This window comes from Haematobia irritans, chromosome 5 (genome assembly GCF_050003625.1).
Source record: "Haematobia irritans isolate KBUSLIRL chromosome 5, ASM5000362v1, whole genome shotgun sequence".
NCBI classification, from domain to species: Eukaryota; Metazoa; Arthropoda; class Insecta; order Diptera; family Muscidae; genus Haematobia; species Haematobia irritans.
Window position 1 is genome coordinate 74,412,745 of NC_134401.1, and position 12,421 is coordinate 74,425,165.

Below are 12,421 nucleotides of genomic sequence, written 5' to 3' on the forward strand. Positions count from 1 at the left end.
TGCCTCCACTGACACCCGCGACAAAACATCAGGCACTATATTAAGTGCACCCCTACGGTGCTCGATACTAAAGTCAAAACATTGAAGCTTTAACGACCATCGGGCAAGCCTACCATTTAAGTCGGTTTGCCGCATAAGCCAACGCAAGCTCGCGTGATCGGTAACAATTTTAAACGGCAAACCTTCGACGTACTCCCTAAACTTTTCAACACACTTAACAGCAGCCAAACACTCTAGCTCTGTTATTGAATAATTCCTCTGGGCTCTGTTAAGTTTAAAAGAATAAAAAGCTATCGGTCGCTCGATACCATGTTGGTCCTCTTGAGCCAAAACACCACCTATGCCAACAGTAGAGGCGTCACACTGAATTATAAACGGCTTGCTGAAATCTGGCGTTATCAATACAGGGGCGGAAGTGAGGCAATTTTTTACGGCTTCAAAGGCCCGTTGGGCCTTTTCCGTCCAGGTGAACTTGACCTTCTTCGTTATTAAATCCGAGATTGGTGCTGTTAAAGTCGAAAAATTATCGATAAACCGCCTATACCAGCTGGCAAGACCAAGGAAACGACGAACCTCCCTAACAGTTTTGGGTGCTGGTAAATCCATAATGGCGGAAACTTTTCCCGGGTCCGTTTTTATAACGCCATTCCCAATTACATAGCCGAGATACCTTACTTCCTTCAAGCACCATTTGCACTTGGTTATATTAAGTGTTAATCCTGCTTTGCGAAGGAGAAAGGCGACCTCGGCAAGTAACTTAAGATGGTCATCAAATGTTTGTGAAAACAACAATAAATCATCCAGATAGATAAACACGCGGTTTCTTAGATCTGCAGGTATCGCAAGATCCATAAGGCGACTCATAGTCTGGGGCGCATTTGTCAATCCAAATGGCATCACCTTAAATCTATATAAAGGGCGATTGGGAACCGTGAAGGCGGTCATGTCACGGGATTCGGACGACAAAGGAATTTGCCAAAACGCGTTTTTTAGGTCCAGCGACGTGATGAATTCCGCTTTAGGCAAACGTGATAAAATATTGTCAATTTTGGGTTGAGGGTAGGCATCGCGAACCGTGACCGAATTTAACTTTCGCGAGTCCAAACACAACCGTACCTTGCCCTCTTTCCTCACCAAGGTCACAGGACTGCTCCAAGGACAATTCAAAGGTGCCTGCTCAATAACCCCTAATTCAATCATTCGGTCTACTTCGCCATGAATTAATTTCTCTATAGCAGGAGAAACTGAGAAGTATCTTTGCTTTATTGGCTTCGAATCCTTCTGAATCTCTATCACGTGTTCTATTAAGGTAGTCCTACCGAGACCGTCAACCTCAAATGAAGGAAATAAAGCAACGACACGTCTCAATCTCTCTGCTCTTTGAGAATCTAATTCATGAGTCAAATATTTCCCAGAATCGTCGGTAGTTTCGATGTCTATACGCGAAATCTCTATATTCAATAAATTAAATGCCCTTACAAAATCAATTCCTAGGTATAAATCATCTTTCAGGTCAGGTATAATATAAATCTTCAATTCATGGTTCATATTACGGAAACATACATTGGCAGTAACATAACCCAATATTCTATACCTAGTTCCACCTGCAGCCGAGACCCATTCATTCAAGCGTTTAAACCTCAAGCCATTATTCAATAAATCGTTCGCCGCATTTCCGGAAATACATGTTATAGTCGCGCCTGTATCGACCAGACCAATCATATTTCTGCCAAATAAATCCAATCTTACATATGGCCTAGCATCACCACTAATTGAATTGAAAGAATTCACAGACTTAGAAATCCGACCTCTATCTGACAATACCATTTTCCAAAAGTTCCGTAGGCGTAAAGTATTCCGTGATTGGCGTTTTCGTACAGAGCTGGCAAGATCGGGTACTTCGAGGGACTCGCAAAAAATTCTTCTTCGTACCTCTTGGTATTTCAAAAGCCTTTCGTGATATGGTATGAGAGGTACTAAAGTCGCAGATCGATTGTGAATGTCATTTCGAAAGTCAGAAGTCTTAGTAGGTTTACACAATGTTGGATTAGAAGAAGTTATTTTTTCGAGCGGTAACCGCTCGTATATCCGTTTCCCGAATTATTGCAGTGATTGCAGTTAGGCTTCACAACATTCTCGGCACCGCATCCATAACAAAAAAGAGCCCTATCCTCCACACAATCTATGAAACGATGACCTATCCTCCGACAATTCCAACAAATTACCTCATTCGTCTTACTAATCTCAAAAACCGAAGAAGACACAGGATCTGAGGGAATGTCATCCTCTACTTCCTTCACTTGTTTCTGAAAATGACGTGAATTCCTATCCTGTTCGTTAAGAAGAGCCTCTCGTCTAAGAACCAGTGTTCTAAGATGGTCCACTGATGATATGGTAATATAGAATAACTCTTTCCTTAGTTGTGGCCTCAAGTTACGAACTAATATCTCAGTCAAATCCTTCTCAGAAAGTGTTCTCCTTAATCTATCACACAACTGAAGTATGGATGTATAATAATTTTCGAAACATTCTCCCGCCTGTTGCTTTCGGTCACGTATCATCTCTAGAATGTCATTATCGGACAAATGATCTGCAAAGTGCAATCTAAGTGCCCTTGAGAGAGGATCCCAGGTCACCTGAGGTACAGTGGCTCGATATCGCCAATACCATTCTCTCGCACGTCCACCCAAGAGAATATGAAAATAATCGCAAACGGGTTGAAAATCCCCACCTAAATTGTCCGCAGTGAGCGTTTGAATAATAAATAAGAATTTCCCAACTGGAAAGATGGCAGAGTCCCCATCAAATCTAATATTCCAACTATTAAGTATGGCAGAAATTTTGCTACTGTTCGTAAGTAAGGAAGGTGTGCGAAGGATGCGCTCACTTCGCTGGGGCTCCTGCAAATCTACCCCTACAGCTAATGGTGGTTGTTGTAGCGAGTGATCTGATTGCCGAGAAAAATTCGGGCCCTGATTCAAACTAATCTCATCTAGCTTACGAGAAAAACGTTCGACCATGTCTCTAATAGTTGAAATTTCCCCACGTAATTCTTCGGTGGCAGACGAAGAATTTTCTAACACATTTTCCCCATTGACAATAGTAGAATGTTGAATAGGTACTGAATTGCTTGGAAGCACCTGAGAACGTGTAAGCGCTCTCCTTCTCATATTCCTTGTCTGAATACCCACACTGCGCGGTATAGCGCCTTGTGCACTATAGTCTGGTAAATTGCAAACCGCAAGGGAACTATTATTTACATGAGCCTGACACGAAGGACAACTGGGATTATTTCCTAAATATTTTATTAAACAGTCCTGATGAAAATTATGTCTACAATTGGTGGATACCAAAGGTCTCGAATTATCTAAAGGAGCAGAACAAATTGTACAAACATGAGGATTCATATTCTTGGCAAATAATTATATTCATAAAAAATCTTAGAGAGACCAAAAAGGAAACAACTTTATACAAATTATTATTTTAAGCAAGGTAATGACTCTGCGTGGATAAATAGCTATAAATCTTCAGTCTTTAAAGCCGGATCAGTTTAAGCTGGATAATCGTTGTCTCATATGAACTACTGCATTATACTCCGAACTAAACCGATAACGGTAAGAGATGAGAAATTAGCAAGGGCTATTGAATCTAAAGACAAACAATGGGAAAATAGGCTAGTATAAAAGACTTTACAAAGGTCTAGAAAATTGTTATTTTAAAAACATTTATCTAGCAATTCGCTAAGAAAGTTCAATTAAACTGTCATTATTTTACCTTGAAGAAAGGAGCGAGATAGAACAAAATGCAATAGATGGAATTGTGCAGGGTAAACGAAATTTTACCATTTGGTGAACCTTTTTTTTTTTTTTTTTTCTTTTTTTTTTTTTTTTTTTTGTCCTATCAGGCCCCACGTTGGGCGCCATTACTGTAATGGTATATTCGTGATTATTATTATTTCGAAACATCTATTTTGATGATGACGCAGGATAGCACGTTATTTGGCTAGTACTCGCCGGAATGGGTTGGGTATTCTTGTCCCTCGTCATCTTTCATATTACCATATACAGGAAAATTTTAAACGTGCAACCTTAAAACGGACGGACTATCGGATCACTGAAACTAAAACAACAAAATCGTTGGTCATTACCCTGCAGGAGATCATTAGGTGTTACCGATCTCTATGCCCACACACACCAATGTTCCTTGACTCCATAGATTGTCATAAATATTAAAGGAACCCCGAAAGTGATTTCCCCTTTGGCCCTCTTTAGATTTTAGTAAAAGTCTATTCCATTTCTATGATATTATTATCTTTTATTACAAAAGGAAAATAACCTTAATCAAAAATTTGTTCTATGTTGGGTCTACATAGCAGAAAAATATTTATAAATGCATTTAAGAAAATCAATCAAAATTATGAAATTGGTTATAAGTTTCAAACAAAAATTTAGTATAATTCTTAATTTCTAGAACTTACCCATTCACTCAGCGCTGCATAGGCCTCTGCAAACACACTCGATGAATGGAGCTTTAGCTTACGTGTATAAATTTTAAATATTAGAAAAATTAAATTTTACATAAGAATAGAATTACACATATACAAGATATTTTGACTGAAGGGAATTTCCATTAAATTAGAAATTATAGAAAAATAATATTTAAATTAACAACTACAAAATTTTAATAGATTTCACTCAATTGAGAAATAATTAAAAAAAACATCAATTAAGTTAATTGAGATAATGAAATCATTGAAATGTGATTTTTTTTTCACAAAACGGTACAAATAATGACGATACCAACACGTGTCAAAAATTATAAGTTTAACATTCCTTTTGCTTCTTTGATAATTCAGAGTTAAGGTTATAGGTGCAGTCTCCAAAATCGAAGGTACCGGCAACAGTGGTAAGGGTACAGTAGTTTCACCAAGAATAATAGCAAAGTGGTTCTAATAGTCTGGTTGGGGTTAATAATAATCTTTCTCCTATAACACCCCAAGCACATCGAATCTGCATAAAAAATTAAAATAAGAATTTCCCATAATGCCACTCAAAATCACTCGTATTTTACCTTTTCTTGATTATTAAAACACTTTGATATTATTTCCGAAGAGGAAGAATTAGCTTGAAACAGGGTTTAATAAAGTTAACCAAGAATTAATTTACTTTAATTCACTTTCGAAGTAGTTCAACTCAATAAAAAAAACGGTTAATAGTCCGGGCCTCTAAGCGTGGGTGTTTTATCTTCCCTTTGGTTTAACTACTGTACTTGGTAATAAATCGATTAAAATGTTGCGCGGATCACGGTTACTACTTATCAGTCGAAGATCACCTTAATGAATATTCCCATAGATGAAACGGTAGCCCACTGATACCTTTGTTCCCCTTGCAAAAAATATCCCTCATAGTATATATTCATTGATGAATGAGGAAAAAAAACGCGGGAGAACAATTAGAGGTGAAACATAGCAACAATAACTCCATTCATGTCCAGTTACACAGGTGTCATTCATACCAATCATTCATAAGAATATGAATGAAATAATATGAAATTAGCAACAACAATTCACCTCGGGTCTCTTACTCTCTTATAGCTCACAGCGAATGCTATGCTATTTAAGAGAGCCACAATATGATTTAATTAGACAGTGATCATTTATAACATCACCTTAGCTCTCTAACATAATATAGCAGCCACATAACATCTAACAGAAAAAAAATTGGGAAGGATCCCATCACAACTATATCCCAGCAAAAAAACGTCGCCAAAAAAGTAGTGAAAATATCCTTTTTGGATCCGGGAGTGGTGGAAAATTGTCGCAGAAGCGATGAATTTAACACTCATTTCAAATCCCGTTGCACTAAATTTGCAGTACTTCTTAAGGTGTGATCCGAATTCAGTGTTTTGGATATAAATTAAAAAATTTGCAATAATTTGTCAAATAAATAATTTTTATAATTGTTTATGATTTTGAAATCATTGTAGCGCTTATCTGAAACGTTTGACATCAAATATTTTTAAAAATTGACAAATTTTTCTAGAATGGATTTAGCACTTTTTTTTCGAAAAAAAATTAATAATTTGTACGATTTTATTAATTCTTACTCGATTTTTAACCTATTTGAAACAAAAAAGTTAAAATTTCCTTTCAAAAGTATGGAAATTGAATTAAAAGAACTTCCCGAGTAGTTAAAATAAAGAAACTCTTTGGGAGGACATTTTTGGAAGTGCTTTTAATGTTGTGCCTTTAGAAGCACTTCCAATTTTTTTTTGTTATGCTCTATAAGTTATTCTCGAAGTCATAATCGACATTGCTGCTTGTTTATGGGATCGATAACACATTTACGGTCATTTTCATGTAGCTCCGTTAGGCTCTAATTGCCAGTTAACAGAAAGTAAATTGCAAATATCTTTTTTCCGGTTAACTTTAACTGAAAAATTTTCAGCAGTTAAATTTCTAACTGGCATGTGGAATATATAGGCAAGATGACAGATTTGTTCATAGTATAGGTAAGTACTATGTTCGCTTTTCGCGTTGAAATTTTCGTGGTTACTTTATTAAAACAGCTCAATACAAAGCAGATAAATTGACTCAATTGATGCGCAGTTTCTTGTTCCTCTAGATTTCGACAAGACGTTACAGGAATAAGTTTGTTATCAATTATAATTTTGGTTATTTAAAGAAAAGTAATCGCGAAAATAAAGTGGTTTTCAACTCGAACACCGAACATAGTACCCACCTTATGGTTTAAAAGTTCGTTAGCTAACGGAGCACTAACGGAGCTTCATAAAAATGGGGGTTATTGATATTTTAGTTACGTACGACAATTCTTAGCGTTCGAACACATTGTAAGATTCTTTACAAACACAGACATTCCGTCAGGAAAAACTTGTAGTCTGGACTGCGCATAAACTACAAGAGCAGCTTAACCAACATTTTTATCTTATCTGCAACTATACGGTGTTATTTTCAGGGACAAACCACAAACGTTGTGGGCAAAATTTGAAACCGATATAAATGGGAGCCACGGTGGTACTATGGTTAGCATGTCCGCCTTGTATGCGAAGGGTTAAAGGGTTCTATCCCAGTTTCAACCAAACACCAAAAAAATTTCAGCAATGCTATCTTATGCAATCTTAGTGTTCCATAACTTTTCTAAGTGGTTTCACCGCAATGTGGAACGCCATTCGGACTCGCTAATAAAAAGGAGGTCCCTTGTCATTGAGATAGACATTGACGCAGGCAGCACTTAGTGATAAGTGAGAAGTTCACCAATGTAGTATGAATAGACTAAGTGATCCTAAAATATCGGTTTGCTACTATGCCTAACCTAACCTGACAGATATACATATTTGAGCCTACGAAGCGATGAATTTAACATAGGCTTATCATAGGAGCCACCGTGGTGCACTGGTTAACATGCCCGCCTTGTCTGAAACGTTTGACCTCAAAAATTTGCAATTATTCTAGAGTGGATTTAGTAATTTTCTTGACAAAATTTAAATAATACCATTAACTCTTACTCAGTTCTATTTGAAACAAAAAAGTTAAAACTACCCAGTCAAAATATGAGAAAAAACGAGTTAAACAACTTGAATATAAAGAACTTCCTATGTAGTTAAAATAAGGAACATCTTTGGGATAACATTTTTGGAAGTGCTTTTAGAGTTGAACCTTTAGAAGAACATGCAATTTTTTTTGCTTGGATACACTATTATATCATCATATATTTCAATTTCATTATTAATTTATAGTAACATACATTCTGCCTTGTTTAATGAAATATTAAATATTGTTTTTCTAATGTAAATAATATCATCGAAATAGAAAAGACGGAATATTAAAGATGATCCAAGAGAGGGTAACTCTCAAGGTATGCGTAATAATGTTTAACAATTAAATATATTTGTCACTTGGGAATTTGCATTTTGAAAGAAGAGTTTTCTTCTAAGGGTAAAAAATGTCTTTTAAGGTCAAGTAAAAACATCAGAGGCAATCGTCGCGTCGCTTGGTATAAATTCGATATTATTTGAAAAATGCTTTATAAAAATTATGAATTTGGATTTTTTTAAATTTTATTCCGCGGGAAAGAATTTGTTCCTTGTGTGTATATACAATACTCCTAGCCATGCGCAGAAAAAGATAGCGGCCGCCTAAGTTAGGTTGGTCGCTAGTCGTTACCACGATTTTAGATTCACGAAAAATAAAGTAGTACGAAATAGAAAAATAGTATGTAAATGAGATAAACCACCTTTCTTGCGAATGAATCTGCATTTAGTTACTTTATTTTCTGCATGCACAGAAATAATTCATTCCTGCCAAACGAAATATTAGACAAACAGTCATCGGTTTCTATTTACTCAGACTTTTTGTGATATGCGTTGACTTCTTTACCGGATGTAAACCAATTTAATAAAGACTAATTCCAAAGTTTTTATACCCTTCACCACTACTGTGGTACAGGGTATAATAAGTTTGTGCATTTGTATGTAACGCCAAGAAGGAAAAGTCTGAGACCCATCGTTTAGTATACCGATCGTCTTAGAATTAAATTCTGAGTCGATTTAGCGATGTCCGTCCGTCTGTCTGTCTGTCTGTCTGTTCATGTATTTTTGTGCGCAAAGTAGAGGTCGCAGTTTAAGTCCGATCGTCCTCAAATTTGGCACAGGGTCGTTTTGGGTAACAAAGACGATCGCTATTGATTTTGGAAAAAGTCGGTTCAGATTTAGATATAGCTGTCATATATATTTATCCCCGATCTGGTTATAATTGGCGTGTTTATCAACCGATGTTCTTCAAATTCCGTACATCCGAATATTTTATGAGTCTCGAAAAACTTGCAAACTATTATCCAAATCGGTTCAGATTTAGATATAGCTCCCATATATATCTTTCGTCCGATTTAGACTCATATGGCAACAGAGGCCAAAGTTTACTACCGATTTTCGTGAAATTTGGCACAGAGAGTAGAATTGACATCCTACCAATGCTTGCTAAATTTGATTGAAATCGGTTCAGATTTAGATATAGCTCACATACATAGCTTTCGTCCGATTTGCATTTATATGCCCTCAAAAGCTAGAGTTTTGCCCTGACTTGCTTCAAATTTTGCACGAGAGGTACACTTAACGGTGTCGTTATGTGTGCCAAATTTGGTTAAAATCGAAATAAATTTCCATAAAGGGGAAAATGTAATTATTTTTTGTTGTTGCCTAAAATTTAACATTGTTTCATTAAGAAAATTACATTTTTCATTTAAAAAATAAAAACTAAAAACAACTAAAAGATTACAAACATGTATTGAACTAATCTGGTAAATGCAACATTTGGTATGACGCAAGCTAATCTCCCATCTTCCTCAAATCTATAATCTTTGTTCACTACCACATCGGATCATATTTATTAGCGCTCATAAGAAATTTCTCACTATCTGAACTAATTCAGCAGCTTGCCGGTCTCAACCTATTTACATGATTACCATTTTTGGGAGCCAAATCTGCCGAGTTAGGTGAATCTAAATGTCGTATTTCAAAATCTGTGTTTCTTTCACGATGTAGTATGTACTTTACTTACCTTAAGTTGCGGATTCGGAGGTAAAACAGTGGGATATTTGACATCACATACATGTCGCTGAAAATAAAGAAGAAAACAAATTGTATATATTACTTATATTCCAAAGAAAGTTACGTCACGAAGAACTCATTTGTTGCTAAAGTTGTTCTATTAAGGGATAGCCCAATGAACGAATTTTTAGACCATTTTTCCGCTCCACTCCTTTTTCAATACAAGAAGGAAGACAGAAGTTCACCATGTGGTATCACAATGGATTGAATAGTCTAAGTGAGCCTGATACATCGGGTTGCCACCTAACCTAACCTAACCTAAGGAAGATATAGTTAAAGATAGACGGAGCCGACAATGTGATATCAAGCCAGATGTACACCTGTTTGGACATGGTTACAGCATCTATTTAATGCTTATCCCTTTCCGACCGTACACGCACAATTGTGCGGGTAAGTTTAAGTCTCTATAATTTCTTTAATATATGACGTACTGCGATAAGAGCGGCAAAAAAATAATTGTGTACGCTCTCTCTCTCTTTGTCTAAGAATGTGAAGAACCGTTATAAATATTTGTTTTTATACCCACCACCATAGGATGGGGGGTATATTAACTTTGTCATTCCGTTTGTAACACATCGAAATATTGCTCTAAGACCCCATAAAGTATACATATATATTCTGGGTCGTGGTGAAATTCTGAGTCGATCTGAGCATGTCCGTCCGTCCGTCCGTCCGTCTGTTGAAATCACGCTAACTTCCGAACGAAACAAGCTATCGACTTGAAACTTGGCACAAGTAGTTGTTATTGATGTAGGTCGGATGGTATTGCAAATGGGCCATATCGGTCCACTTTCACGTATAGCCCCCATATAAACGGATCCCAAAATTTGGCTTGCGAGGCCTCTAAGAGAAGCAAATTTCATCCGATCCGGCTGAAATTTGGTACATGGTGTTAGTATATGGTCTCTAATAACCATGCAAAAATTGGTCCACATCGGTCCATAATTATATATAGCCCCCATATAAACCGATCCCTCGATTTTGCTTGCGAGGCCGCTAAGAGAAGCAAATTTCATCCGATCCGACTGAAATTTGGTACATGGTGTCAGTATATGGTCTGTTAGAACCATGCAAAAATTGGTCCACATCGGTCCATAATTATATATAGCCCCCATATAAACCGATCCCCCGATTTGGCTTGCGAGGCCTCTAAGAGAAGCAAATTTCATCCGATCCGGCTGAAATTTGGTACGTGATGTTAGTATATGGTCTCTAACAACCATGCAAAAATTGGTCCACATCGGTTCACAATTATATATAGCCCCCATATAAACCGATCCTCCGATTTGGCTTCCGAGGCCCCTAAGAGAAGCAAATTTCATCCGATCCGGCTGAAATTTGGTACATGGTGTTTGTATATGGTCTCTAACAACCATGCAAAAATTGGTCCACATCGGTCCATAATTATATATAGCCCCCATATAAACCGATCCCTCGATTTTGCTTGCGAGGCCCCTAAGAGAAGCAAATTTCATCCGATCCGACTGAAATTTGGTACATGGCGTCAGTATATGGTCTGTAAGAACCATGCAAAAATTGGTCCACATCGGTCCATAATTATATATAGCCCCCATATAAACCGATCCCCAGATTTGACCTCCAGAGCCCCTTGGAAGAGCAAAATTCTTCCCATTCGGTTGAAATTTGGTACGTGATGTTAGTATATGGTATCCAACAACCATGCAGGAATAAGAAGTTTTAAGATACCACAACCCAAGATTGTGGATGACAGTCTTTCGTAGAAGTTTCTACGCAATCCATGGTGGTGGGTACATAAGATTCGGCCTGGCCGAACTTGCGGCCGTATATACTTGTTTATATTAATTTTGTAGTTTCAGCAGTGTACTTTGCGCATTTGTAAAAATTAGTGGTAGATGTAAGTTTGCAAATAAATTAAAATTATTTAAGTTGTGGAATATTTCATCAAACAAGTGTTTTCAATAAGAAAACATATTAAATATTGTATGCAAACAGTAACTTCTTGATTATTTTGTGTTTTTTGATATTTTTACGTCCGGACTTTTACCGGAATTGTGCGTATCCTGAAAAAACAGGATACAGGATCAAACTGAACAAACTTATTAATTTAAAATGTTCTATGTACACATAAATAACAGAATTCAAAAATTTGGGAAAATCTATCACGTGGATCGGCTATAGGTCGGAAAGGGTTATATAGAGCAAAGACAATAAACCTAAGGAAGATAGGAAATTAATTGGCTTGCGTCATACTTGTTTATCGTTTTTATTTTTTAAATGAAAAACTTAATTTTCTTAATGAAACAATGTTAAATTTTAGGCACCATCAAAACAAATTACATTTTCCCGTTTAAGGAAATTTATTTCGTGCACTTAATTTTTTTATTTGCATTTTAATGCTATGTCAATACTTGTCATATACGCGTTTGGTTCGAGTATGAAACTAACTCGGTAAATGGTTTGATTACCTGTTTTTTGTTCTGAATTTTCTATATTGCATCATTTATTTGCAGCTACATGATGTCTGCGTTTGCATGGCGTAAATATGGAATGATCCCGGATCAAAAAAGAACATTTTCACTAATGTTTTTGGCGACGCTTTTTTGCTGGGTTGTCAAATCAAAAGTATGTATGTATATCAACAGATACTGAGAAATTTCTCGAGCTCACTCAAAATCAAACTAAATTTTTACTAACTAATTTGAGGCAGCTTTCAGCTAACTCAATATTTATGCAGTCTTAAGTCAGTTGAATATTGCCCAAAGTCACTTTTTCGCGATTAGCAATGAGTTACCTTTTCGCTCATTCTAAGTTGATG

At 36.5% G+C, this 12,421-nt stretch overlaps 1 protein-coding gene across 1 annotated transcript in view; it reads right to left on the minus strand.

The window, feature by feature from the left end:
- The window catches only part of Pde8 (phosphodiesterase 8), a 130,442-nt gene that overhangs the window by 60,651 nt on the left and 57,370 nt on the right, over positions 1–12,421 (minus strand). The window contains exon 3 of the mRNA XM_075313856.1: positions 9,575–9,631. Within this exon, the coding sequence (XP_075169971.1) occupies positions 9,575–9,631 (57 nt within the window). The remainder of the gene's footprint in view (positions 1–9,574; positions 9,632–12,421) is intronic.